Consider the following 27,255-nt stretch of genomic DNA (forward strand, 5'->3'; position numbering starts at 1 on the left):
ACACTAGCCGGTGGGCATGAAAGAGGGGTCCAATCGCACGATTGGGGGATGTGAAGAAAAATCAGACAACCAGCGACGTGTGCAGTGGTCCGGTTGCTGCGAGAACGACCAGGCGCCTCCATCGACTCGGGGAAGCTTTAACACAACCGGCGGCGACGGAGACAAACGAAGCGAACGGAAGTGGCAAGTATGCTGCTTTCCTCGGGCTGTGCGCGAGCGCGCTCACTCGGACACGCCGGTTTCCGGTCACGGCAGGATAATCTCGTTATGTGAACTTTGCTGCGCTCTTTCGCCCGGCGATTTGAATAGGAGCAACTCGAGCTGGGGCCGCTTCCTGGAAAGCGTTACGAGCGCTCACCTCCGTCACGTCCGCACAGATTTGCGGCTCGTCGCGAGCTCGGAGGTCGTGTTTCTTGCTTTCTTTTCTATTTTGTCTTCTTCCTCTTTTTGTACTCTCCTCTTTAACCTGTCGTATGATTTTCTTCTTCCTTCGACGATGAGTTGGACGCGAGAGTGTGTGTACGAGCGCGCGCGCGCGCGAGCTTGGGAAACAACATTCCAATCATTTTTTCTGCATCACTGCATTTCTAGGATGCTGCTGGTATTGCATTCTTCGAGGGAGCTTGCACACACACATACACACACCCACGTGCAGGTACATGTACACGAATTCCACGGATGTCCCAAATGAGAAGTGTTTTCCCTTTGAGCGATGTCAAACCGTCAGGAGGAACGGGCGAATCGCCTACAAGCAGAAAATAAGGCTCGCAACCTTCGCTTCTATTTTCAGACCTTCACGGCCTCGTTGTGTTCGTTTGTGTGTGTGTGAATGCCTTAGGTTGGGTGTGTTTTTTCTGCACCTTTTGGCGTTTGAAAAAAAAAACTCCTCCTTCTAGGAACCGATTCCAGCGCTCGCGAGCACTTGGTCGCGAGTGATTGCGATCTGATATAATCCCTCTGATTGCAGGCTGCCTTCCGGGCGGTTTTTCCATTCGATGATAATTCCACCGGCTGATGAGAGTACCGTTGCCCGTTGCACCGGGAAACGTAAGCTGCTTGTTCTCGGAAAAGCGCAGCTGGGAAAAGTGTGCAGAAAATCTGAGGTGCTTGATGTTTTTTTTTTCTTCGCTTCGTGTATGTCAGGATGCAAACCTGTATTGTTGAAGGGCTTTTTGCAACCCTTTTCATAAAGAAAAAAAATAATTGAACGTTTTTGGTAAAGCAAATGTTTAGAGTAATTAAACACTCTTAAATGATTGAAAGGAAGCTGTAGATATTTCCTGAACCCATTTTTGCAAATCTCTTTTAAAACTTCATCAAACTGAGCTCTTATTGCAACGCTATTGGAAACATTCGAGACTGTTTAATTATCCTTTTCCGTCAGAACAATGAAAAAGTATTTTTTGAAATAATGAATAGCATATAACGTGCACTTAATATTGTCCAATTTAAGCTGCAATAAAGAAATATGCACCGCCTGTCAACGTTCCATGGCAAGCAAATTGCAAACAAGCGTACGCCACATCCGTACAGTTTCAATTTTGCTAATTAAAACTAGACCGACAACCTTTGCCCTTCTTCACTTACGACGCCAACCTGGCTCTGGAGAGAAATGGCACCAATGGAGTCGGGTAGTTTCCGTCAAACATCCTCAGCCCGTCGGTTTTTCAGCCGCACGCAGCCCGGAAAAGTCCAAATTCACTTGCGATGAAAGTTACACTTGCGAAAGAGTTTGCCACCGAGCGCACGGAAGTGGAATTGAATGTTTAAAATAGAAAACAACAACTTGCCGGGAGCGTTCCCGTGACAACCGCAACCGAGAGCGGTTTCGTTCCCATGTCGCCTCAAAAGCTGCTGCCCAGGACGGCAGAAACTCCCGATGGAAAGCGAAGGAAAACGCACAGCTAATTTGCATTGCATCCGAACGCTCGCAAATGTATCAATTAAGTGCGCGAGCCCGCGAGTCTATGCCGGAAGAATGAGCGCCTTTTGAGGGAACTTTCTTCACGACGGACTGGGTTGAACGATTCGTCGGCGGTCTCTAGCGACAGGTGAAACTCGTCGGCGCAAAGTTCGCCCGGAAGTTCGTTTGATCATTGGAGTTTTGACCGGGCACGACCATCAGAGACCTTTACGACGAGCGGACGTACTGTAATGGGCAAAGTTTTTACAGCAGTCGTATGGTGCGTTAATAAAAAGATGAACAGGAATTTTAATTAGAATTCATTTTACGCTTCCTCGTTATGCAATTTGGATTGTTACGCTACACTTCATCAATGAAATTATTTATTAAATAATCTGAAGGTGTATGAGCTCTAAGTGCCTCTTCAAAAAAACGATAAACATGAAACATTCTCTCTATTAGAAGATTACTCCGAATCCTGCATGTAGCCTACATTCAGGCTGATTGATAAAACTAAACATCCCAACAACCTCATCATCTTGTTGGAGTAAACGAAAAAAAAACACGAACAAAACGCAACAAACCCAATTTCAATAAAGCGAAAGATAAAACCCAACCCATTCTTGCCGGGCGCCTTTGCTGGAATCTCGGAAGCCATGCTGAACATGCACCATATCTCCACCGGGACCCAGGTTCGAAGATTCCAGCATACCGGTGGCTCTTATTATCTCGCAAGAATCTTTCCCCACAGGCAGCAGAAAATTCCCACACCACCGCATGCATGCATTCCACAACGTACGGGTGGCGTCAATGTTCGAGCGTGCAATAAAGCGAACATTGGGACGGTTATGATCGATAGTCACACAATCGTCCTTTTCTTTCATCGGAGGTCCGTACGTCGGGGAGTACATGGATGGGCCCACAACATAAAGGAGCCCAACGAGACGATGCCCACATGCCCGTAATCGGATCGAGGAGATTTCCAAATCGGTTACGCTCATCGAAGCCACGGCACTGCTTCATCATGCATCAGGACCATCACTTGGGCCAAAATCGAACAGCAACCCCTTTTTTTGCCACCCTGCGATTACGCCCAGGGAATGGATGTTTCACACAATCCATCACCCGGCCAGTTTGTCATCCGGCGTCCGTTTCCTGGCCTCCCAATCCCAGGATCGTTCCCGGAAGGCGATGAGAGGCTATTTTCTACCTCTGACCCGACCGGGATGTACAACACAAAGTAATTGATATTTCTGTCTCACTTCCCCGTCGGATCTCGCTTTCCAAGCAATCCATTAGGGGTATGTGTGAGTGTGAGTGTTTTTTTTTGCACCGGAACGAGCTTACGAGGAGATGAGCCGGCATCGCTTGAGCGAACATTCTTCCCAGGAGCAGGTTTGCCACGTGTAGGACGTGTGCAAGGGAGCTGTTCCAGAATGCAACTCCCGTCACCTTTCGAGTGCATAACATTACCCAGACGGTTGCATTTCCCGGTACACTGCTGCACTCGTCCTAGCTCCTTAGTATCCTATAACTCATCCTTAGCGAGCACTCGGGACGGTAAAATGGTCGATTCAATGGGGCAGATGGCCAATGTAGGGACATGGGGCTGGAAAAACAAACTCATCGTTCGTGCGCTTCCGAAACCCGTGTGGCGCAGTTGTGAAGGACGAACACCTTGTGTGTAATCTTAAACCACCCACGTGCGCCCGGCTTTCCACAGCCCTCAGAAGCCGGGTTTTGTGTGGGACAGGTGATGACGCGCTTTTAAAATTCATAGCAAAAAGCATAACGTGCCGTTTTCAGTGCACATCTTCACCCACGCCATGGGCAAGCAGAGAAGACGATTTTCCCACCCAGTTGGGTGGTCCAAGAATTGCCCACATCTGTAACGACATCGTCCGACATAGGCGTCTCTGGACGATGGCCGTCTGTTCGGGTGTCGGAGCGTGCATGTTTCGGAAAATGGAAACGTTTTCCACTCGAAGTGGCGCGCTATCGGGTCGCAAAAGTCAAGCATCGGGTGTCAATCATGGCCGGGAACAGACATCATTGATTCTATATTAATCGACCGGCGGACGCGCTAAGATGAATTATTTCGCGCACCCGGACGCGACCACAATGTTGCAGCACCGTTTGAACGGTTGCCGATTGATGGCATCACGCCTTTGCGATACGTCAAAGATGATTGATCAAACATCGCGCTGCCACATGGCACGTATCTCGCGTGCTTGCTCTAGGCATCCAACGAGTGTCTGCCGCTGAGCGGTGGGTTTTGGGAATATTTGGATTTTTTTTGTTAAACAATTGTCAATCAACGGTAGGATGTCTGTGGAAAGCGAATTCGCCGGAAAAATGATAGAGTTTGGAATTGGGAAAGCTTGAAGTAACATTTCTATCTGTGGCCTTGTGTGGTAGACAGCCCGTAATGATTTGGTTTGATTGATTTACGCTTTCAGATGGGGAGAACTGGTATCATAAGAATTTAAGGGAAAACAGTTTATGTGAGCATAAGAGCTGCTATTTGGAGAATCAAGTTCTTCAATGTTTTGGAAAAAATATCGGTTGTGGAAAAACATGTATCATCTGTTTAATGTTCTTCCAAATCAAGTGTGGCAATGATTTTCGAACGGATGTAAAAATAGATAAAGAAACAAGGGGAAATTAATATTCCCCAAAAAAAAAACAGATATATAAATAAAAAAATAATAAGCTTTAGGATCACTAAGATATTATTCCAACCATTAGGAATTTTCCCACAGTAAATGAGTCATCTTTATTGGCGAGTGTTTGTCCACGGCTTTGTCCTTTGTGCGATATGAATCAGTAGGGGGAAACCTATCAGTCGATTCAACCCATGACTCAATCGCGAACCGACTGCCAAACGCTCAAGCGCAGTAATCCGTTCGTTCCACGCTAAACGGCGTCCCCGAGGGCGTTGGATTGCAAACCCAGGGCAAACACCGTTCGCACATGTGCGCGATGAACGGTTTGTACAACATTTTCGCACCCCCAACCGACCGAACCGCAGCAAATGGGCGATGAACTCCCAAGGCAACGATTGGTGGGAGTTTATTAAAAATTGGATTCCATCCGAATGGTGGCGACAAACGCCATCGCGATGCTGGCCGATGATAGCTCGCTCGGTTGGGAAAAGAATGAACGAAAATTACACGCACACACAAACACACACATGCAGACTTTTATTCTTTTCCCGTCCTATTGACGAGTTGGCGGCTTTGTTTTGCTCCACCGGTCAGTGCCATGAAAACGCACGCCCTGGGTCAAGAGGGATTTTCCGCACGCAAGGTCACGGCGAAACACAAAAGACGTTCGCTTGACGGCGTGCCGGCCCTTCCCGGTTGCAATTTTTCATGGTTCGAAGGACACGCGTGTGTGTGTCGGTGTGTGGTGAACCGGCGAGACAATGGCCTCAGCTTGCGTCTGGCCGGATAAAAGAGCACCGATGGAAAACAATCGGCCGGTGGATCGAAATCTTGCGTTGCACGTTGGCTTTTCTCGGGGGTAACGTGCGTTCAAGTGCGAGCGTCTCTGTTTTTGCTTTCGTCATCGGTTTCTTTTTCTTTGCTACCTTTTACCGCTTGCGAAGTGCAAGTGCTGGTTCAGTTCTTAAGCAGTCAACCCAGGGTAAGGATTTTGCATGATGACTGTAGAAGGAGAGCCACAAAAACCGTTTGCTAGGCAGTTTGTGAAGATCAAAGATGCATCAATTGACCCGGGTGTGGTTGAAAGAAAAGCTTTAAGCTGAAAAAAGTGGTACTGCTTCTGCCAAGAGTTGGCTAACTTTATGGTTTGCTTTCGTTAAAGGGCTTTATATTTTTGTATCATACGATCGCTAAGGCCTAACTCGGAAAAGAAGTTAATGTAGAAAAATAAAAGTTGATGAGGAAAATTGCTGAACCCTGAAGATATTGGTTTGAAATTGCTAACCAAAAAGAATCATTGCTTAAGCCTTTTTTGACAGCTCGTGGTATCAACACGATTAAATCTATTAAAATAGAAGGCATAAACGCATTGATCATTTACATTGTTTTACACTTTGTATTATTATTTCCTGAAAAGCAATCCCTCAAAAACCTGTGTGTTTAGCCAAATGAGTTAGTAAACAAAAGAGTTCCACATTCTCCCTGCACAACAAAAACAAGACACAAACATTGCACACTGCCATGTAGCTATACGGCAATTAAAAATCCATTGTTTGTGCTTCGAACACGTAGCTCATATATTTCCGTTCGCCCAAAAGAAACCATAGAAGAAGAGCTACTACCAACAGCGGAAGCAGAACGGTTCTTGCCCATGTCATCGCATCGACGGAAGGCAAACCCGGCAGAGCAGAGCACCCCTACCACTCTCATTGACGTCATCGAGGTGGAGCAATCGCGAAATCGAAAGAACACGGAAGCAAAGAAACAGCATGGCTCTCGAAAGCAATTCCAAAGACACAAACCTTCCCCACACTCTCACACGCGCTTCCCACCCATTCCTGTCAGCTGTGGCATGTGGAACGTGATTTTGCTACGAAACTCATTTTTTCGCATAACCGTTTGCCCAAAATCAGGGACCAAGAGGGCCGGAACAAGGAAACCCAAAAGGGAGAAGGGTACACACACGCCGCCAAATCAACCGTCAAAAGCTAAGCCGCCCAAGTCAAGCAGTACTGCCAGCGCTCGTGTGTCACTGACCAACACCCTACGGCAGGAAGGAGCTGCGCGTTCTTTTCCGGTACACTGGCCTCGTCTTTCCTGGCACTGTAATAGCTCTGTGTGCGTGTGTGTGTGTGCACCACCGGGTGGAACCGCGTGTGGGAGGTGCGTGGTTCGACGCATGCGGTTGTGTGTGCTTGTTTTTGGATATTTGCGTTTCCACTTAAGGGGCACACGATGAGCAGCGGCACATGACGCCGGCGAGTGACGATTGCTGTGTGTGGATTTGTTTTAGGCACTTTTTTTTTGTTGCTTTTCGCCTGCCTTCCGTTTTGCCGGTAATGTGTGGAATGGAATGAGGAGTCTTCGACACATTCGCGACAGGGTGATGCAGTGGAAATTACTTAAGAGGGTAAGTAATAATAATTAATCTTGAAAATCGTTCACTCGCTGCAAAACACAATTATGAACAACATATTTTAAGCAATCTCTGCTATTTTTAAACATTATTTTGCTGTCTACTTTTGCTCTTCATATCGAAAGGTTATTTAGCATAAATAAAACCGTTTCTATTAGCGTACTGTGGAACAGTTCCCTACACAAACATCAGGGTGACATTATCACCTAACGACACGTCGTAATCCACGCGGCGTAATGTTTAATTTTCTATCAGCGATAACCGAATTTAACTTTGACAAATCATTCCATTCATCAGCGACCCTAAGTACCCGGCGGCACCGACACCAGATCGATTTGCAATATTTCGCCCAACCCGAGTTTCGAGGAAAAGGCGCTCGCAAGTGCGGTTAAAGACAAATCACAGTTTCGTGCCGGAAGTCGATATTGATGAATTTGTTCTTAATCTCCACGATAAACACCGACCCTTCGCCTCTCTTTACACCTCTCCTTTTTCACCATCCATTCTGTGTGGGGTGGTGGTTTTGTACATTTTTCGCCTTCTGCTGCTGCTTCGCGGAGTCACCCTGTGCCGGCCGTAAGATGAGCGGCAAAGACGCTCTATTTGTCTTGCAATCATCCGTCCGTCGCCTCCGTCGTCTGTAGGAGACACATCATCCCGGACCGGTTGTCGGGACGACGGTAGCACCGGGTGGTGGCAAGGGTGCGAAACACTTTAACAAATAGCGAAGTGATCCGTTATGCCACCGTAAACGTAAATCACCGTGCCTCACACTGACTCCATTTGGTGCTTTTACCGAGGGACCGTGTTTTGCGTTGCATTGTTCTAAGGGTGTGTGTGTGTGTGCGTGTGAGTGTATGTGCATGCCGGTTTACTTTTCCCAACGGCGTCGTTTCTGTTTCCCTTTTTTTGCATGGGTGCATGCAATTCATTTGCTTCATTTTCGTTTGCAATTACGGTGGTATTCCTTCTTTTGTTACGTAACGGTTTCAATCGTTCATTAATTACGGTGTACTTTGCACCGACAGAGCATGAGGTGTGACGTAAGAAGAGCTACCGTTCACTGAGTATATTGCATGAGCTCATGACTGGTGTATGTCATGTTGCATGGGGCGCATAATTCAAACACGGGAATACTTTGCATGGTTTGATACACATACTATTCATTGCAAATTGAATTTCGAGCTCAGTTTGTGGACAATACGATGATTGTTCCTGTTTTGATGGAGACGCCTGGTGTTTTCTTTTGATCTGATGGAGACGCCTGGTACTTTACTAAACATTGACCAGTATAGTCCTTATAAAGATTGCAATCATCACAAATTAAACCATTGAAGCGAATTACTTGCTGAATGCATGAGTTCTCATCAGTACAAACTCAAAGAAGTTAAAATATTTTTCATTAACGACCCAGCAATATATACCACTCACTCGCAATAATTATTTCTCGTGTGGAATCAACACCAGCCAGGACTTTGCAGCTATGCAGCTGTACAATGTTGCATTTACAGGCATAGTGCACGAGAAACGAGATAGATTAAGTTTCATCATGAACCGCAACAAAAGGCGGAACCGGAAATACCGGCACGGCGAGCCAACATTGGACAGGCTATAAATCTAAAGTCTTTCCGCACGCAGCCAGGCAACCGAGGTGAACGGCAACCTTCTAAGGGCGCTACCATCACCCTGAAAGACACACGGGAAGCTTACCGCTCGTGTTTATGTTGGAGTTGATGAGTTCATGAAGTTCATAAGTAAAATAAGTACAGCAAAAGTTGCCCCAGCGCTTCGAGTGGGTGTGTAGAAAAACACATTTTCCATGCCTTCACAGCACAACATGTGTTGGGGTGCATTGGAGCAACACAGAAGGAAAAACAACTTTACATGTAGGTGATACAAGAAGCCACAAAACTAACCTCAAAGATGATCAGGGTGTAGCTTACTTTTTTTTTTAAATGACCAAAGAATAAAGGCATCAGTAGACTGCTTTCGTCCCACACACATCCCACGTCGTTAAGAGATTAAAGAACCACCAGCAACCCTTACCGGTGCCGGTGTACATAAATCCGTCATGCACGGAAGGAGTTGGCTGTTGTGTAATCCTCATAATTAATGCCATGTAGAAAGGGCTCGACACCGAATGTAAATAAATCCTTCACAATGCTGGGAAACAATAAAAACGTCGGGATGTGCATCGGAAAATCCTAAAAGCAACAGCAAAAAACAAACACCTCCACAGCAACGTGAGTAGCATCATTTGCGTCGGGAAAGCGTTATTTTAATTTCTATTCGTGGCGAATGGTTGGCCATTTGCGAAGTGAAAAAGATTTACTAGCAACCCTTTTTATACCGCGCTACCGAGAACAGGCGGTGGGAGTGCAAGAGCACAGAAATATAACCCGTGTTTAATTTATGCCCTGCATGTCCCAGCACCTAACCACACGACCCAAGAGGGCATTAGACGAACCGCCCGGGCAGCCATTGCCTTTTTGCATAAGCCAGAGGGTGTTAGATTTTTTGTCTTTTTTTTTAAATTCCTACACAATCTCACTCATGCCGCAATCTTTTCGCACTCGCTCCCTCGAATGGCCTACATTTATTGTTGAGGTTGCACCGACCCCAACTGCATTTGGCCGTTAACTTTAGCCGTGTTTCTATAAATCATATACGATTTAATTACGCTTGTCGCCGTCCTCACACCTAGCGCCCCTCGTATCACCCTTTGGTGGTGGATTTCCACCCATGCCCCCCCCACCGCCTTTTTAGTCAATGAAAACCTCATCAGGCAGGAATCAGGCCCGCCACGGTAGCCGCACGGAATTGAGTGCCTCGACGCGTGGTTTTTGCTTTCCCGTCACATTCGCGGGTTGCTAATTTTAGCTGGCTTACGAGTGCGTGTGGGAGCGAAAGAGAAAGTAAACGTGTTTCCATAACAGTGCGTGTGTGTGTGTGTGTGTGAGTGTGCCACGGGCGGGAGTGCGGGTCGATTATTATTGTGTCCAAAACTAATTAAACTCCTGCACACGTTCGCGGGGCGTCATTGGTTGATGCGTACCGCGCCGACCGGAACCTGCAGCTCTTGAGCGCGAATTAAATTACCAGCGTGCTTTTAGCCGATGTAAAAGGGTTAAGTGGTTGTCGCGGTCGAAGGGGCTAGCAGTAGCGGTGTGGCGAGCAAAACAAAAATCTAATCGACCTGCCACACCACGATCGAGCTCAATCTCTGCGAGCCCGCCAGGTTGGAACTAGGCCTGGGGAGTATGAATTCGCATTTATTTAAGCGAACTTTCATCGCGTGAGTAGGAGCTGGAGTGTTAACTGTGTCCCTTTATCGTCAATCGGGTTTACGACTGTATGGAGTATATAGCTTTTCGATTGCTTTCTTCCGCCACTGGCATGCGAAGGACATAAAATATTGAATTTAGTTGAATTGCTGTCGACAATCGATTAATTAAAATCCTACTCAAACACATAAAAGGGGTTTGTAATGAATAATAAGATGTTTTCAAGTTATAAATAGATAATAAATAGATAATAAAATAAGCATTCTAACGACAAAAGGATCCAGTGGTGAAAATTCGATTAAAAATGTGATTAGAGATTGATCCTTTCTTGCCATTGTCTTATAATACAGTATGTCAAATATATTAATTTAGCACTGTATATGCATACATATATATATAAAATGATGGTCCAACGTATTTACAGACGCTCTTATTTGTTTTCTACAATTTAGTAATTCACCGGTTCCTCCCACGCACAAGACGCAAGAAAAGAAAACCGAAGCATCCGTCCACGCGCGAAACACTAATCTTGTTTCGGCTGATCGTGTCCTCTTCCGTTTCGAGCGTTCGAACGACGCCATTAATCTCATTTCGCCACCCCTTTTCCCGAGCCAAGAAAATGTGGGACGAAAGCACTCGCAGAGACAGACTCAGATCGATCGAATGACGTGGGAAGTAGTTCCGATCGAGACCACCCGCCACAGAAACCGCTCACCAGCCGCTGAACCATTCGTTTTGCGTTTAATGAAATTTGAATATCGAAACGAAAATTCACCCGGCACGGTGCAGTCGGTTGGAAAGTAATTGAAGGAAGAAGAAAGAAAAACACACACACAGAAAACCGGAGTGTTCATCCGCCGAACGGAAGCACCAGACAGACAGTCGGGCTTCGAGTTCCCAACCATATCGGGTCGTTTTCGGAGGTCACAGGACATCGCATGCTTTGCTTCACATCCATTCACATTATTTAGAGGTATTTTTCATTCCACTTCGATCCGACGGATGGAGCAAACGTAACGGAGGGTGGTGAAAAGCAAACTCTTTCCCGATTCCGTTTGACATCCGCGAAAGGAAATCGGAGTGAATGGTCGGAAAATTTCGCTTCCTTCCCTTTTATGGTGCGCCACTACTCTCTCTCTCTCTCGCTTTTTCTTCACTGAAACCGTGTGGAAAAGCCTTCACCGACTCGAACGAAGCCGATGAAGACGTATCACTTCCGGAGACAAACAGGCGCGCGAAGGGATGAAAAACATCCTCCCCAAAACTGTCTGTCTTATGCTTGGCGATTTACTGGGTTGAAGGATGAGGTGAGTCCTTTTGGTTGGTTGTTTGATTTATTTTACAGTTTACCCGTGTTTCGTTTTCGCCGGAGGGTATGAGCTTTCCGGGATTGCTTTAATCATCAAAAGCTTGCGGAAAAGCCAGACGAATCATCGTTCTCGAAACATTCCCAACAACCTTCCACCTTCCGCGTGGAGTCCAATTGAAAAGAGAAACCTCGTCCAATGGCTGACAGAAAAGTCAACCTTAGCCCGCTTTTGAAGAGCCACCATAAGACAGCTTTTCCACACTCGGCCACCGTACGCTCCGGGGCTCCGGGCTTGGTTAATCACCTCTACGCGCTCCGTTTGAAGCCGTTGTTCGATCTCGAGCTCCTCCGCTGCAGGACCAAAGGTCAAACGTTAATGTGATAGATAAGTGTCAGCGACAGTGCTCGTCGTTCCTGCGACGGTTATCAAAACAAGAACCGAATCGCAGGAAAATGGACCGCTCGGGCTCTGGGCGATTGACAAGGGGCCAGCCGGGCGCTATTTTTAGACGCATTTTTCATTGACAAACATCTGGAGCGAAATGAATATTGACGGGTTTTTGCCGCTGCCGAATGGGCCCCCATTGGGGAGGGAAACTGGGGCCTCGCTCGCTTCGGAATGCTTCGTGTTGCCTGGCACCGGCACTGTTGGCACTTTCAAACGGGCAGAATTTAATGGGCGTGGGATGGATCGATGAAGGCAAAAAGGTCATTAGGCGGGCGAGGGTAGCATGTGGCGATGGCGATACAAGAGACGGGGGCGATCGGAGATGTCAGTCGGAGACATTTGTAGCCGGTTTTCCCGTATTTGATGTCGGGTTTTATGATGAAGGGGAGGCAAAAAAAAGTTTCGCACATTTATAGTGAACCGGCTTTTGAGATGATGAATGTGTGAGAGCAAACTCACTCTGATTTGATGCCGCACACAAACATTCTGTGCAGGTGAGACTGGGCATGTGTGTGGAATGGGAAGGAGAGTGGGGGGGTTTAGGAGGGAGAAAGAGGGAGGATTCCACGAAACATCGATTGAGCTGAACGTCAGCAGAGTATACTCACGGTTGCAGATTCATTGTATTTAACACATTGACGTACCTGTCGAAGAGATAAACGAAAGAAAGGAAATTAATCTACAGCATCCATACATCGACAAAATCAGAACGTGTGTTGGAGAGAATTTGAAAAATTGTTTGAAAACATGTTTGTGAAATAAAAACCTGATTAAAAATAAATAAAGAATAAAACTATGTTCTCTAGCAAGTTTGATTTGTTCACTTGTGCAAATAAAATGACATTTTATTTATGTGTTTCAATGAAATCTACGTGCTCGAAATTAAATTCCACTGCTGATTTCCTTCGTGTGTAGTATTCCAAATGTATCAATTGTTTTAGTAATATCAAATAACCGACGACACACATGTTTCGTATTTAAAGTAATTTGGCATAAGAAATATTACATTGGCACATGAAATATTATATTGATACATGATATATTAGGATCGTATAGTGTATTAATTTAAAAAAACCACACAGCACAAAAACGATGATTAACTCCCAAGAAGAATGAGCGTCTTAGATTTTGTTTCAAATTAAAGATTAGCTGAGTTAAAGTACTGCTCGTTAATGAACGAATGGCTATATTTTTTCTAGCATAATGGAACAAAACATCCTTTTCAAAATAGGATCCTGTAAAATCTTCTACGTTACATTAACGCCTGAAAAACATTCGCTAGCGAAACATGGCAGCAACCGCTTTCGGTGCTGTTTGCCGTGTACCGGTTTTCCGGTGTTTCCGAAAAAAAAAAATTAATGTTTGCCAACGTCCTCGCACCAGCCGGCGCTAGCTGTTTGGTAAACTTTTCCACAGCCCCCGTGCCATGCGGGTGGCCTCCTGGTGGGAGGGCGATGTGGTTAGCGATTTTCCGAAACCTCTCACCGAAAAGATGCTGGCGCTAAGATGGTATACCGGGTGGCGAATCGGAACGGGAACCGTGCCGAGCAGGCCATCCTTTCCATCCGCCACCTCATTCATTATTTTCCACGAGCGGAAATCACACTCAACCACGCAGTCACCCACGCCATGGTTGCGATATCGTGCATCCATCTGATACATTGTGTTTGCAAAACTCCATTAGGCCCTGGAGATTTTTAAAGAGGGGGAAAAAAAAGAAACATACAAGCACGATGAAAATGCTTTTCCGCGGGAAGGATTTTCCCCTGCTCGGTGTTCGTGCGTTCGCACAACATGGGCACGCGGTCGGGAAGCGTTTTCTATCAAACACACCATCGTTTGATAGGAAACCCTAATACGTGTTTGCTTATTAACGGGGACGGAAAAGAAAACCAACCAACCCTTGCCGACAGGGAAACGAGAGAGAAAAAAAACAACGCAAAACAAGTAAAAGAAAAAAGGGAAAAATACCAATGTCGTCAAAAATTCCGCCCAAAAATTCGCGCGAAGTATGCAAAATTGATTTCGAAACATTAGTATGCCGGTTTGGTCGCGGCGCAGCCATAATCGGGAAGCGGAGTGTTTGTGTGTGTGTAGACGACCCCGAAAGGACGCCTGGTTTGGTTGCGGTTGATTGTTTACTGATTGCCTTCCGCTCCGTTTAACGGCAAGGGTTCACGGGAAGGCCGCCTTCGGGCCTGGGAAAGTGGAGTCGCGGGAAATACAATTATATTTTTGAAATCAATTTTAATGAACCCACCCACCACCGGCGAACGTGTGCCAATTTCCAGCGGAAGCCCGCACAAGATGCGCTGCCCTCCTGGAAAAAGCCCTCCATTTTCATCGCCAGATGGAGGTTGTTGGAGGAAAAAGAAAAACTTGCACACAGCGTCCATTAAACAACCTCCGCACGATCTGTCGTTGGCCGATGGAGGGAAATAGTGAAAACCCGCCAACGAACCCGAGCGGTTCGGCTTTGACTGATGCATTTTCCGATCCCGCAACCCGCCACTTTCTTTGCATTCACTTTTCTTGGAAAACTTCACCCCAAAACCATGCCCAGGAGGGGACTGGCGAAAAACTTACCGCCTACGGGTTGGCTTAAATGCGGTAGTTCGTTTTCCCGAAAATTGCATCATTTGTCAGAACGAGCTGGCGTGCTGACTGACCTCTTCCTGTTTTTTCCACCGCTTGGTGGGTGCGATTTTCCCAAGCACCGGGAAAAAGGGGTGCAAAAATGGAGCAAAAGCGTACACATTGCCTGCGTCCGAATGCAGCTTGCACCGTTTTATTTAGCTCTGCCATTTTTTTGTGTGTGTCTCTCCTTTCGCTCGCAACTCGTCTCGCCATCGTTCAACTGCCTGGGAAAGTGTGTGTGTGTGTGTGTGTGCAAGGTGTTTTCCCGCACTCGATCATCTTTCCCGCAGTAACGGGCACGGGTGTTGGGACAACCTAGCGCTGACCGAGCGGTGGATGGAATGCATTCTGCTTCGCGTGATAAATTGCTTTAAAAGTGCACCCTGTCACGGGGGAAAATGATTCATTCGGTGCTATTTTTCTGCATTTCCCTCCAGGGTGCATGCCATGGGCATGGCGAAGGGATCCGAGATCCGTTAGTGTCGTTTTACGAACCCGCGAACCACACAACCATGGCTCTTTTTCTCCACATGGTGGTGTGTGTGTGTGTGTGTTTGTCGGTCATCGGTCAAGTGGATCATCGCTCACGGTTGGCGTGTGTTTGGTGGAGAGCGAAGAAGGGCCAAAACATGTGCAAGCAGGGAGTCAAAATCAAAAGGGAATGAAAAATTACATCGTGCACTAATCCATTAGTGGATAATTGCACATTTTGTGCGAATTTCGGTGCCACGCTTTTCGTTCCCATCTTGCAAAAAGGGCAACCGCATTGTTCTCGGGCAACTTGCAGGGTCCTGTGAGAATAATGCGATTTACGTCACGAAGGATGATGTTACTGTGGATGTGCATTACTAGGTTTATTCCATTGTAAAAGGAATTTCATATGAGTCAATTGCAGGCAAAATGATAACGCCGGGTGTTATGAGCAGCGAAACATTCATCTATACGACAAATTTCACACGAGTACACAATAACAGCTAAACTGCAAAGATGATAAATTCTTACGAGTCAAGTTAGTATTATTTTACTTGCTGATATTGCTCAAGAAAAAGTTAATCAAAGGTCTAAAAAAAGCTCAGCTTGTTAGGTAAATTGGCTACATTTTAGGAGATATTGATTCAGAGATAAAAATGATTGTGCATCTGCGATTTCTACCTGTCAGCCTTTAAAACAGTTCTTTGCCTTTGCGGAAATGCATATGCGGAAATCCTCAAATACTGATGTATATCCCATTGCAGCATCGAGGCGGCCGGAGAGTGGATCGATAAATTCAATATCACCGTTCTTCTGCAGGTATTTTTGCTCATATCGACCATTTCGGTCGTTGGTAGAGTGAAAACGACTGCAAAAAACTTCTAAGCCCAACTCGTAGCCTCTCCTTCTCGAACGCCGACGATATTCGCCTACATCACTCCCAGCCATAGAAGATCCTTTAGCACGGGAAATATTACCGCCCTGAGACAGATAGGAAATCGGCACAACATTGGTTTGTTCTGTAGCTCCACTGATTTCACCTCCCCCACACACACACACACCGTCAAAGAAACGAAATGCCAAGAAAGGAAGGCAACCGAACAGCTGAACGAAAGCCAAGCTAGAAGTGTCCGCGTGGCGTCGGAATTTCGGATTTGATTTGTTTGCCTTTTTCACTCACGGGACCCACGTCGACGCCATCGGACGGACGTTGATGAAGACATCCATCCATTTCGCGCACGAGCCGACTGCGAAGAAAAGACGCCCCACATTTGTCCCACCGAGTTGATGGAGCCGTGAGCGAGAAGGATGATTTTTGCATACGATTTTTACGGCAGGTGAAAACAGGGAGGTAAAAAAACGCACCAACAGCACGATCGTTTGTCTCGACGGGATTGTTGCCTGCGCAGCGCTGAGTTGTGCTGGGAGCGAGAGCGAGCGTGTCTGGGAAAAATAACTCCACTGACAGGATGGCATGTCTCGCTTGGGGCCTTCGCAATGGCCAGATGTTTGGCACGCAACGAATCGTCCACCCGCCAGCCAGGGTTTTATGAAAGGGAAATTAAAATGTCAACATTGTACATTAATCGTAACTATCGGAAGTGGAGTGAGCGGAAATGAAATTCAAGCGCCCAAGAAAGGATGAGTGAATTGGAGCTATGCATTGCTATTGAGCTGTTTTGTCCTTGGATTTATCATCAGTTTGTTAAAGGCAAACAATATGACTGAATACTGTCATATATTTCAAACAAAACAACGTTTATGTTACCATTTCAACCTGTTGTTACGAAGCTATGTTCTAAATGAATACAGTTCTCAAAATAAGTCTTTCGGAGCAAAAACTAAGCATGCTTTTAACAGTGTATACTTCCTTCACGAGCATTCAACAAGAGAAGCAAAACAAACCTAACTTCATTGCCCTAGAACATAAAAATATAAAATTCACAGCACATATAGAAACCAACGTTCCGTGTGTTCCGTGCGACCAACAACGCCTCCATCCGAAATTCCAATTTCCAGCCGGATGAGCGCCCCAAAATGACCGGAACGGAACAGGAAATCCATTACCCGGATTCAATCACGAAGCGAGAGGCTCAAAGAAATTTCACCGCCACCGACGTTCGCTCTGCTGTCAATCAGACGTCTTACGTTTTGGCCGGCTCCTTTCTCAACCGGCGCGTAATGTGATGCATTCACAATTAACCGTGTCGGATTCCGTCAACCGAAGGTGCCCACCCCAACGAGACAGGGATGCAACCGGACCTGCCCTTGTTAGGAAGAAGGGGTTAATGGTTTCGGGGCAATCCCCGTCCACCATTCCCGCTGCTCTGGGATGGGATTTCAGGCGAACCGATTTCACGCTCGGTTGTCATTTCATGATGCTTTTCCTTCGCAGCGAGTGTATGCACACGCGTTTGCTTTTGGGGTGACGAAAATAAAACCACTTCTACATGCTTGTCGTTCGCAGCGGGAATGGATTGCATGAGGTTTGGCTTGGCCGGTGCGACAGCTGCGAGCCAAATAGCGCGATGACTAACACCCGATCACGATCCTGCCAGCGAGCAGTGAATCGAAAATAATCGAGAATCTCGCTAGTCTACAAACTGCAGTGCAGCTAATGCATCGGTCGATCACAGCGAATGTAGCAACTATTCGCTGGCAATGTATCACTATGCAAAGTTATTTCTAATGGGGGTTGGATTGCTAACCGTTCTACTTGTGGTGGACGCATTTAAACATGTTTCACTGTTTATTCGCAGTTGTTCGATTATCATTTACGTTTTGTTCAACGTTTACTATGATCATTTTCAGACAAATATTCGTGGAGATGTCTTAGAGAATGAATAACATGCATCAATACACTTGCTTATGATCACGGATTAAGGCGTTTTTATTTATGATCTAGTTTATTATTGACAACAAATAAATGCAAACAACTTTTCTAACGATTAAAGACTCACTGGAAAATAACTTGACGCGCCATTACAGGGAATTAATGTTTTAAATATAGCCCGTGGCTTATTTTGCAGGACAAAATCTATCACAGCTTAACTTCAAGAAATAGATATCAGCTTGTAAGCAGCAAGGTTGATCTATGGGCTGCAAAACAAACTGCCGATAAGCCCGCTAAGTTCACGGCAGTCGATCGAACGCGTAATCTGATGTGTTACAGATTAAGGTGAAACATAGAAAACCCACCCTTCGCCTGCTGTCTGGAGAAGTTTTGATCGAGCTCAAAACCTCCAATAGGTACACCGATAAACATAGGCCCATCTTTATCGGCTGATCGATTTTTTATCGCACCACAGAGCTGATTGTATCATCGTTTTATGTAGAGTGTTTGTTTTTAATTGCACGAACCGATAAGGACCCGGATAGATCGCAACCTTGCCGCAAGTCATGCGTGCTCGAAACCACGTAATTAGCAGCAGCAGCGCATTTTTAAAATGCAAACCGATGTTAATTTTAGCAAAAGAGAACATTAATATTAAAATAAACCCCTAGCCAGCGGTGGTTCACAAAATAGCCCTCTTTTCATATGGTCCAACAAATGGCACCACCATTATAGGCCATCTCTTGCTATTCGTTCCAGCATCACACCCGATGCCAATCGGACATCATCCCACACCCAAACGACAACACCATGGTTCCGGTGACGAACGCATGCCGAGATGCCCAGATGCGAGTGTGTGAGAGTGTGGTGTGCGATCGAAAATGGATGCTTTGCGGTTTGGCAAACCACAGAAGCAATCAACGTCGTTTTGCCGGCCGCCTTCCGTCGCGTGCCATACTTCAGCGCCCTACAAATCTACCAACAAACCCATTAGTCATAAGCCCGGGCCGGCAATTTTCAATCTGTTCCGGGAAAACCGAGTGAGGCGGGATGCCGCTGGTGCTGGTGGTCGAATAAAGTTTTGTCACTTGCAAAAACTTCACCTCTCCCTCAGAAGGATCAAAGCTTTGGAAAGGGTGCCAGTTCGATGGTTTGCCGTTGGGTGATTCATGTTTTATGACGATGTGTAGGAGTATACTTTATTTTCTTGATAGCTGGATGGAAAAATGCTTGAGGTAAAAATGAATATTTATTCGATGTCGAAAGCGATTGCATACGCTCCGGTCCAATTGATCATTCTCTAGCGGAGTTCAAATGTGCAGATTTATTTGGGCTCCTTTTTCGACAGTTTTGCTCGCAGATTTGAACCAATGTTTTAACACTTTAGTGGGTGATTTATTGGCTAGCTTTTAGAATACCTTCACTGATCGATTCAATTCAATGATATAAATTCAATTGACGAGGGAAAAATAAAATTCGGTTTTTCAAGCATAGATGAATTATAATTTCTATCGAGATCTTTATCACAAGTCAAATTGTGCATGAAAAACAACTGTGTCTTTTAAAAAAGGCATTATTTGTAAGCGGAATAACAACACATCTAATTGCTTAAAGAAAACCTCAAAATAAGCGAGTGCTCTGGCAGGCAACAAAGACCAATGCCGGCGTTTGATTGGTCCTTTCTTCCAAAATTTAATTATATGATTTTCTTCATCCATCTCCCAAAAGCATCCGCGTCGAAGTAATGTCAGAACCGAAAACCACCCAACTGCGGAGCGGAATAAGTCGCCGGATTACTGCACTAATTAACAGATAATAAAGCGTTGCGAGCCGTTACCGTGGAGCCTCCGGGCGGTTAATTAATAGCAAGACATCGTCAAGCCTTCAATCTACGGTGCTCAGCCTTGTTATAAACGTCGTCTCGCCGGAGACATCGTCGTCAGCAGCGCCCTCTGGTTCCGCTTTTCGCAAATCACCAACCACTCGCTCGGAGACCCTCCGAAAGGCTTCAATTTGGTGCGCCCTCTGCGGTCGAGAGCCCGTCCTATTTAAGCGCCTACGCATGCAACGAAACATAACTTTATCATCGCTCGCTTATGAACGATCAAAACCCACACCAACCTGCACGCAACGCTCGGTGGCTGCATAAAACCCCACCCCGAGCACGCTTAGGTCAAATACCCTCGATAAAACAGGCTCATATTTCTCGGCATTATCAGCCCTAACTCTAAGCGCGTGTAGGGGTCCCCTTTTTTACAGCGGGTCCCGTTTCCGGAACAACCTCAAAACCGCCATATACCGGATATGTTGCCGTTCCCATTTGGCTTGCGAGATGATTTTTTTTGCTACCCCTGTGGATGAAGTTTTCTCTTCCCGTACACACACACACACACACACACATGGCGCTGGCGATACCAGATTGAACAACGATACAACACCCCCGAAAGCTCCGGGGTTTTGTTTTCGGCTTCCTTTTAACATCCGGAATTTTTATTCCCATCATAATAGTGGAAGAAGGCGCTCTCTTTTTCGCTGTTTGCTCCATCGTGTGGATCGCATCCGAGGCACATACGTGGACACACAAACACTTCACCACCAAGCCACCCCTCGATAGCACCCCCTCTTCAGGCTCCAGTGGCCGGGGATACGCACGCTGTCAAAGTTTATGATGTGGCTAATGCCCTAATTACCCAAAGCAGCACCACTCAAACTTTATGATGAGAATGTTTTATGACCATGACCGTACTGCGTGCGTGGGGGCCCGGGATCGGGGTTTGGACCTAATTGGAAGTGATCTGCTGCTGGGAATGCCCATCGGCCGAACGTACTGAGGAGGAGCTGAAGCAGAGGATAACAAAAAAACCACGGGAAAAACACTCGCACTCACAAAAAGTAAAACCCATCTCTACCCGCATGATTTTCCGACGACGGACGGCAGCGCTTTGATTTGAGTGTGTGTGGGTTAGGATGTGCTTTTTTTCTCTCTCGCTCCTTCTTCTGTTTTTAGTCCGTTCGTTGTGATCGCGTTTTTGCTCGCTTTTCCCGCCCTCGGGGTAATACGATGCGGGAGGGATTTGTTTTCATACGCACCCGCGCACGCCTTCCAATTCATTAGCCGATGGATGGATGGGTGGATGGAGGCGTAGGGAAAAACAGTTGCCAACGGTTTCCTTTTTCAAGATGAGAAGGAAGCAGTTGAGGAGCTTGTTTTCGCAACTAAAGAGCAAGAAGCGATCGAGCGATGAGGGTCGCGGGCACAATTGGAATCTGTCGGCTTTGATTTCCGCCAACCAATCACTAACAGGGGATTATCCTGTTTATTAAAACACGACACGAGTCTCCGGAGGAGTGTATTTAAATATTCCACCCAATTTATTTGCACGGTCAGTAACGTGCCTCGCTCGCAAGGGAAGAACCGGGAACCAACGAAATTGCTTTATTAAACGCGGTAATGTGGCAGTTGACATCGTTTCGTTTTACATCGTTCGTAGGTTGAGTGAACAAAACCCTCCCAAAAACAAAAGAAAAAGCACCGATGCGACCCACGCCGTTCGTGTGGGTTGTAAAAATTAATATTTTATTAAATAGCGCATCGGCCAGTGGCGCTATAAAAATGTGAACTGATAGTAGCAGCGACAGGCTGACTGCAAAAAGAGACTGGCAAAATTTAAACGCGGATTGCTCCCGATGGGCACTTTTGGGAAACCACCCCGGGTGGTTCGGATGGGACAGGTTTTTTGTTCGTAAGCATGTAAAACGGCTGTCGAAGGGATTTTTATATGCTATTGTTTTGTTGTTTTTGTTTGTTGGTAATATTCTTTGAACATAGGTGACTTTAATAATGGAAAAATAGCATTTGAAAGTTAAAATATATAAGTTTCACTTTATTCTGTCGCTTACACATACTTGTTCAATCTAAGAAAATTAAGTGAATATGTTTACTAGCTATAAAGGAAAAATATAAGACGTCGATGAAAACAGAACTATTTGCAGTTGAATAAAAATAGTTTTCCGAGGAATTCAAGGACATTTTACCACTGAAAACATTCCATTTTATCTCAAAGTTTCGAACGGCTTTCCGAAAGCCGCTATTGCCTCTCTCCATTAGCAACCGAAGCCTTAACCACACGAGTCGGGAGGTCCCATAAATGATCGACTCATTTACGATTACGATCAATGAATATTTCATCGTCCAAGCAACGTGGGTCTCGGCCAGAGTTCATCATACGATCGAAGCCGAATCGACGAGTGGACAGAAGTAAGCAAACCAAGCGGTACGGGCAAAAAAATGAACTAAAAATAATTGCACCGTCTGGAGCGCGGTCAACAGAAGCCTCTTTCATCCCATAAGAAGCCTTTTCTTCTGCAAGCACTTTATCCCTGCCGTGGGGCCCATTACCCATTGTCGCACGGCGCACTTCTCGGACACCTTCTCTCTCTCTCTCTTTCGTTCTCACTTTTCCCTATTCTTTCGTTTCGTTTGTGAAAAACCATCGAATGGGAAAACCGGAGGCAAAAAAGCCTCCGGTCGTCCTGGTAGGTAGTGCCGTGCAAACAAAGAACAACCGAAAGCAGGAAAATAAGGAAAATGAAGCTCCCGCTCCCGGGATATTAAGGGACGTAGCTTTGTGTTCGTTAATGGTGAAAGGTTATTGGGTTAGGGTCTGGCCAAAGTTGCCACTGCTGGCTACTGGGGCATTGGATGGAGCCGATTTTCATCGGGTTGTGTGCCGGCCGGTCGGTGCGTAACGGAGGTTCGTTTCGATACGCCATTGGAAGCTTCGAATAGGCGTGATTGTGAGGTGGCAATCGTGCCGAAGTAAGGACGTTTTGTTGCGTACCGGTACGGAGGGTTTACTGTCGGAAAAAGCTCATAAGTTCGATAGTATGTTTTTGATTGGAGCTTTGGTATAAGAGTGTATTCTGTTTAGCTCGAGCAGTACTTTAGGAAATAAACCGTATACATAGCGTAATATATTGTGCGTAACATTCATTTCACCCTGAGATGACAATTTACAACGTCTTCGATAGAAAGGAATAGCTGCTTCATGCCATTATGGTAGCAAAATAATACATAAAAGCGACAAGAGATGGTGTTTGCATCCCACTCTAATTAGCGACATTCATGAAGAGTATTCTTAATTTTACCTAACGACACGACATGTTGGAATTCGGAAAGCTTGGAGAAGAAGGATTTTGTTTGAATCATTCTTCAAATAAATCATACCCTTAACGCCAAAAGTCGTGGGTAAAATTTATCAGCGAAAATAAAGTGACATTGTAAAATTTATACGGTTAAACATCATTCACATCTCGCTGGGCATAAACTGGGCTACTTAAATAAGCATGGTTGTGAGCGTTGTTGGACAGTTGCAATAAAAATGGCTCCTCGTTAAGCGGGTAGGATTCCGGTTCCCAGTTCAAATGATCATAATAAAATTGTTGACAATAAGACACCATGCTTCTGAGCTTTCGCACTGACCTCATTGTGCCAAAAAAAAAGATGAGCATTGTACAAAAAAAGTGTCATTTATGAAACATGAACAGCAACTCGCCTAGACTTTGTATACAATCGGTTATGAGAATAGAGTATGAAATTAAATAGAACATTTTATGCAATGTATACTTTCACTGAAACTATGTTTCATTAGTTTCCTTTCGTTTCCACGATCCATATCACCTTTAAACAGTCCCCCGAAGGCGTCTAAAAATCACCCAATGTCACGATTTCGCGTTTCTTCCAATAATGCGAAAGCAGCCGCATCGGTCAGCGCGACAATTATCGAAGCGTCAGCTTCCGAACGCTTAATTGTGTCCCCAGGGAGGATAGGCTCTATTTTTAGCGCTCGATCAGCAAAGTAAATTTTATGGAAAAACGTCTCAGTGCGGACGAACACTTGCTAAGAAAATTTCCCGCAAGGTCCGCGCACGTTCTGCCGATTCCCGAAACCGCACACTCCCACTAAGCAACGGTCGTTTAATTGGTACATTAACCGACGCATGCACTGTGGCCTCGGCAGGAAAACTGTTTCCACTTCGTAAATCTACCCGCACCTCGCACACCCGGCTCGCGATCATCGGAAAAACAGGCGACACACCGGCACGGTCTCACCGGAACGACGTCTTGCCGGCTGGAACTGCCGTGCCATAAAAATGACCATTCACCACGGCTCGGCGCGGACGGCAAAACCCATCAAGACACAACTTTGTTAAGCCATTCCGGTGGCGTACGGATCTGCTGTTCTTCCCACTGAGCCAGAGGCCACTTCTGAGGCGAGGACGAACACCGGTGCAGGTGACGTGCAGGCGAAAACCGAAACCCTAACCGTGTGCGCTCGTAAAGTGGTTGAAATATTACATTGGAGCGTTTTTATAGCTCTCTCTCTCTCTGCTTCTCTTACACTCTCGTTCTTTCTGCGGGTCTAGTGCAGTGTTTTATGGAATTTCCGTACTCCTTCCGTTCCCTTCAATCCCTGAAGCTTGAACGCTTCTAAATGGAGATGACCGTGTCGTTGCTTCCCATTGAAAAAAAAGCCACAGAAAACAAAAAGTTCAAAAATAAAATCGCCCCCAAGGCGAGATGGCGTGTTGCTTGCTTCTGAACGATTGGAATTTGCCAAGCGAATCGGTTCGATAGAAGTCGCACAAAAAGTATAACTGCCAACCGCAAAATACTATTGCCCTCCCGGAGAAGGTGTGGTGGGCGTTAGAAACGGGGAGGGCAGACATGATTTACTCGCCCCGCAAGTGCGATTGACACAGGGCGAGCGTGGTTAGTGCACGAGAACTCCGAGACCCGGAAGCATCGATCATTAAAAACCGATGCCTATAAAGTTGCAAGCTTTAAATCAACAATATAGGTAAAATGTAACGCAGCAAGAGAAGATTTGTTCTGTACCTTTTTGTGTGTAATTAATTGGTATGAATATATAGCATTGTGCTTCAGGATCTATTGGAGGCGATGAAATATGTAAAAATAGGAAATATATAAATAGGAATACAAATATATCACGATAAAATTGTATTGCTTTTATGCATTAGATGATTGAAAGCCTTTATTCTTGACTTCGTTTAAAATCACTTTCCCTAAAAATCATGCTAAATTTTACTCCTTACTTTACACTACAAGCTCTTCAAATCGTTTGAATGTATTCAATGTTAATTTTATACAATTATTTAAAAAAAAGAGTGTGATTTATATATTTGTGATTGAGATACAAGCAGAATAGAAAAATGTGTTGCTTTTCATAATGCACTTTGCTTATACTCTTAATCATACTCCTAAAATTAATTTCAAATCAAAAAATGCTTCTAAAATGAATACAAATAGGAATAAAAAATGTATTTTGTAAAAAAAATTCAGCCTGCAATAAACTGTCCTAAAGCAAGGACATTTTACAAGGATAGAGCCTGGGATGACGAATTGAAAAAAATTGTAACCAGTTTTTAAGAAGCCATCACGTTACCCTTGAAGTAGGTTTATTAAACTCGTAATGAAACTCTTGTATATTTTCACAAGCTCCATCCATCTTCTACCACGCAAACGAACGGCCCCGCACGAAAATGAAATCCAACCTAATTGAATGATTTATCAATCAACCGGCGACGGTTTTGTGATTGAATTCTGTTCCTTTTTAAAACAACAATTTTCCAGACGATCTTACGGTAGCTTGAATTTTTTTTTTTCATCACACTCGTGCCTTATTTTTCGTCCACCCATCCTTGGCTCAAACGCCGGGTAAGCTGGAGATGGGAAACTTTTAAGGACATCGCCAGATCTGTCGCTCGACCCTTCGGGCCGGATAATCCTAATCGACCCGAAAGTTTCCGAAAGGATATATACGCGTCCAGGTGCCGAACTCCGGTCGTCGCATCGAACCGTGGGACGGACACGCGCCCACGACCCCCCAAAGACGCTGAAGAAGGTCAAGTAAATTAAATTCAACCATCAACACCAGACGAATCTGGCCGAATGGTCGGCCAAATTGGACAGCATCGGAAAGGTGACGAAATGCTATTCACGCCGCTTTTCATCACCGCGTGCACTTGTGCTTGTGACGAGCGCGCTGAAGGCGTGGGAACGAATCTCAGAAACCGAGTTCGAGCGGCAAGAAACGTAGGAGAAAAAAAATACACCTATCCCGACCATCGGAGAATGCTACCGTCTACGATGTTTGGCTAATGAGCTGCTGAGGCAGGTTGTCTACTTGGTTTCTTTTTCTCGTTGCTCTGCTCGTTTTCACGGCCATCAATGAGGAAGATGCCAATCAGCGAGCGATTGGGAAATTGGATAGATTTTTTACAGGTTGCTACCTTTCCTTTGCCCATTCTTGGTTAAAAAATACTCCGAATATCCTGTCCATTTATAAGAGAATGATAAGCGTTTACAATATTCGCACGTCACATCACGATTCAATTTACTTTAATTAAATGGCTTTACTACTTTTCTCATTATGGCGAACTGTCTAGCGATAGCGATAGAAGCTGTATCGGAAGCAAAAAGGAAAATTTTGCTCTATTTTCCACCTCTGAGCAGTAATAAGCAAAAAGATAACATTTCAATTAATGTGTCGCTAGCATTTACTGTCACTGCGTTTGACGCTAACTGAATAGAACGAGCGAGGAGCCAAGAGGAGGCAAGCGAAGCATTTTCCCTTCCAGATTTCCAATCCATAATTTCGTTGCTGCAAAAGCACACGAAGCACCTGATACACACTGTGCTTCACTGATCATTGATTTTGGATGGAAAATGTGGCGGAAATTGAATATGGCGTTAATAATTGAGTTTTCATTTGACAGTTCAGGCTGACAGGTCGTACGTTTATGATCGATGAAACACAGATAAAGAGTAAGCGGAAGAAAGTCGGGAAGAGAAAAAGAGACAGAGAGAAGAGAAAAAGAGTGAGAGGATGGAAAATGAACGATGAAAATAATTCCAAGAGAGGTGTAAACGAAACTCGTTAAACGAACAACCGAGCATTTTTATTTTGACTTTGTTGACACGATATCATGATGCAGGAGAAAGGCAATGTATGAAAAGCCCAATTAACTAAATATTTCAGACAGGTAAACTTTAAGTTAAGTTGATTTTGGTTTAGAATAATCAATTCGTCTGTTTGCTAAATAGAACCTACACAATTATTCAAAAATATTTTTTTTCGTTGCGAATAATAAACCATATCGTCTCATCTGTATATTCAAGTTCTATATGATCGTATGTATATTACGTATTATTAATTAATTGAATTTCCTGCTGCCAATAGTCTGAAAACATCAATCAACAAATGA

At 45.2% G+C, this 27,255-nt stretch overlaps 1 protein-coding gene across 1 annotated transcript in view; it reads right to left on the bottom strand.

Annotated features, from left to right (window-relative positions):
* LOC128724475 (uncharacterized) overlaps positions 1–27,255 on the bottom strand; it is a 137,633-nt gene that overhangs the window by 37,648 nt on the left and 72,730 nt on the right. Inside the window, exon 4 of the mRNA XM_053818199.1 lies at positions 12,635–12,670. Coding sequence (XP_053674174.1) covers positions 12,635–12,670 — 36 coding nt within the window. The remainder of the gene's footprint in view (positions 1–12,634; positions 12,671–27,255) is intronic.

The sequence above is a fragment of the Anopheles nili genome, chromosome 3 (assembly GCF_943737925.1).
Source record: "Anopheles nili chromosome 3, idAnoNiliSN_F5_01, whole genome shotgun sequence".
Taxonomy (NCBI): domain Eukaryota; kingdom Metazoa; phylum Arthropoda; class Insecta; order Diptera; family Culicidae; genus Anopheles; species Anopheles nili.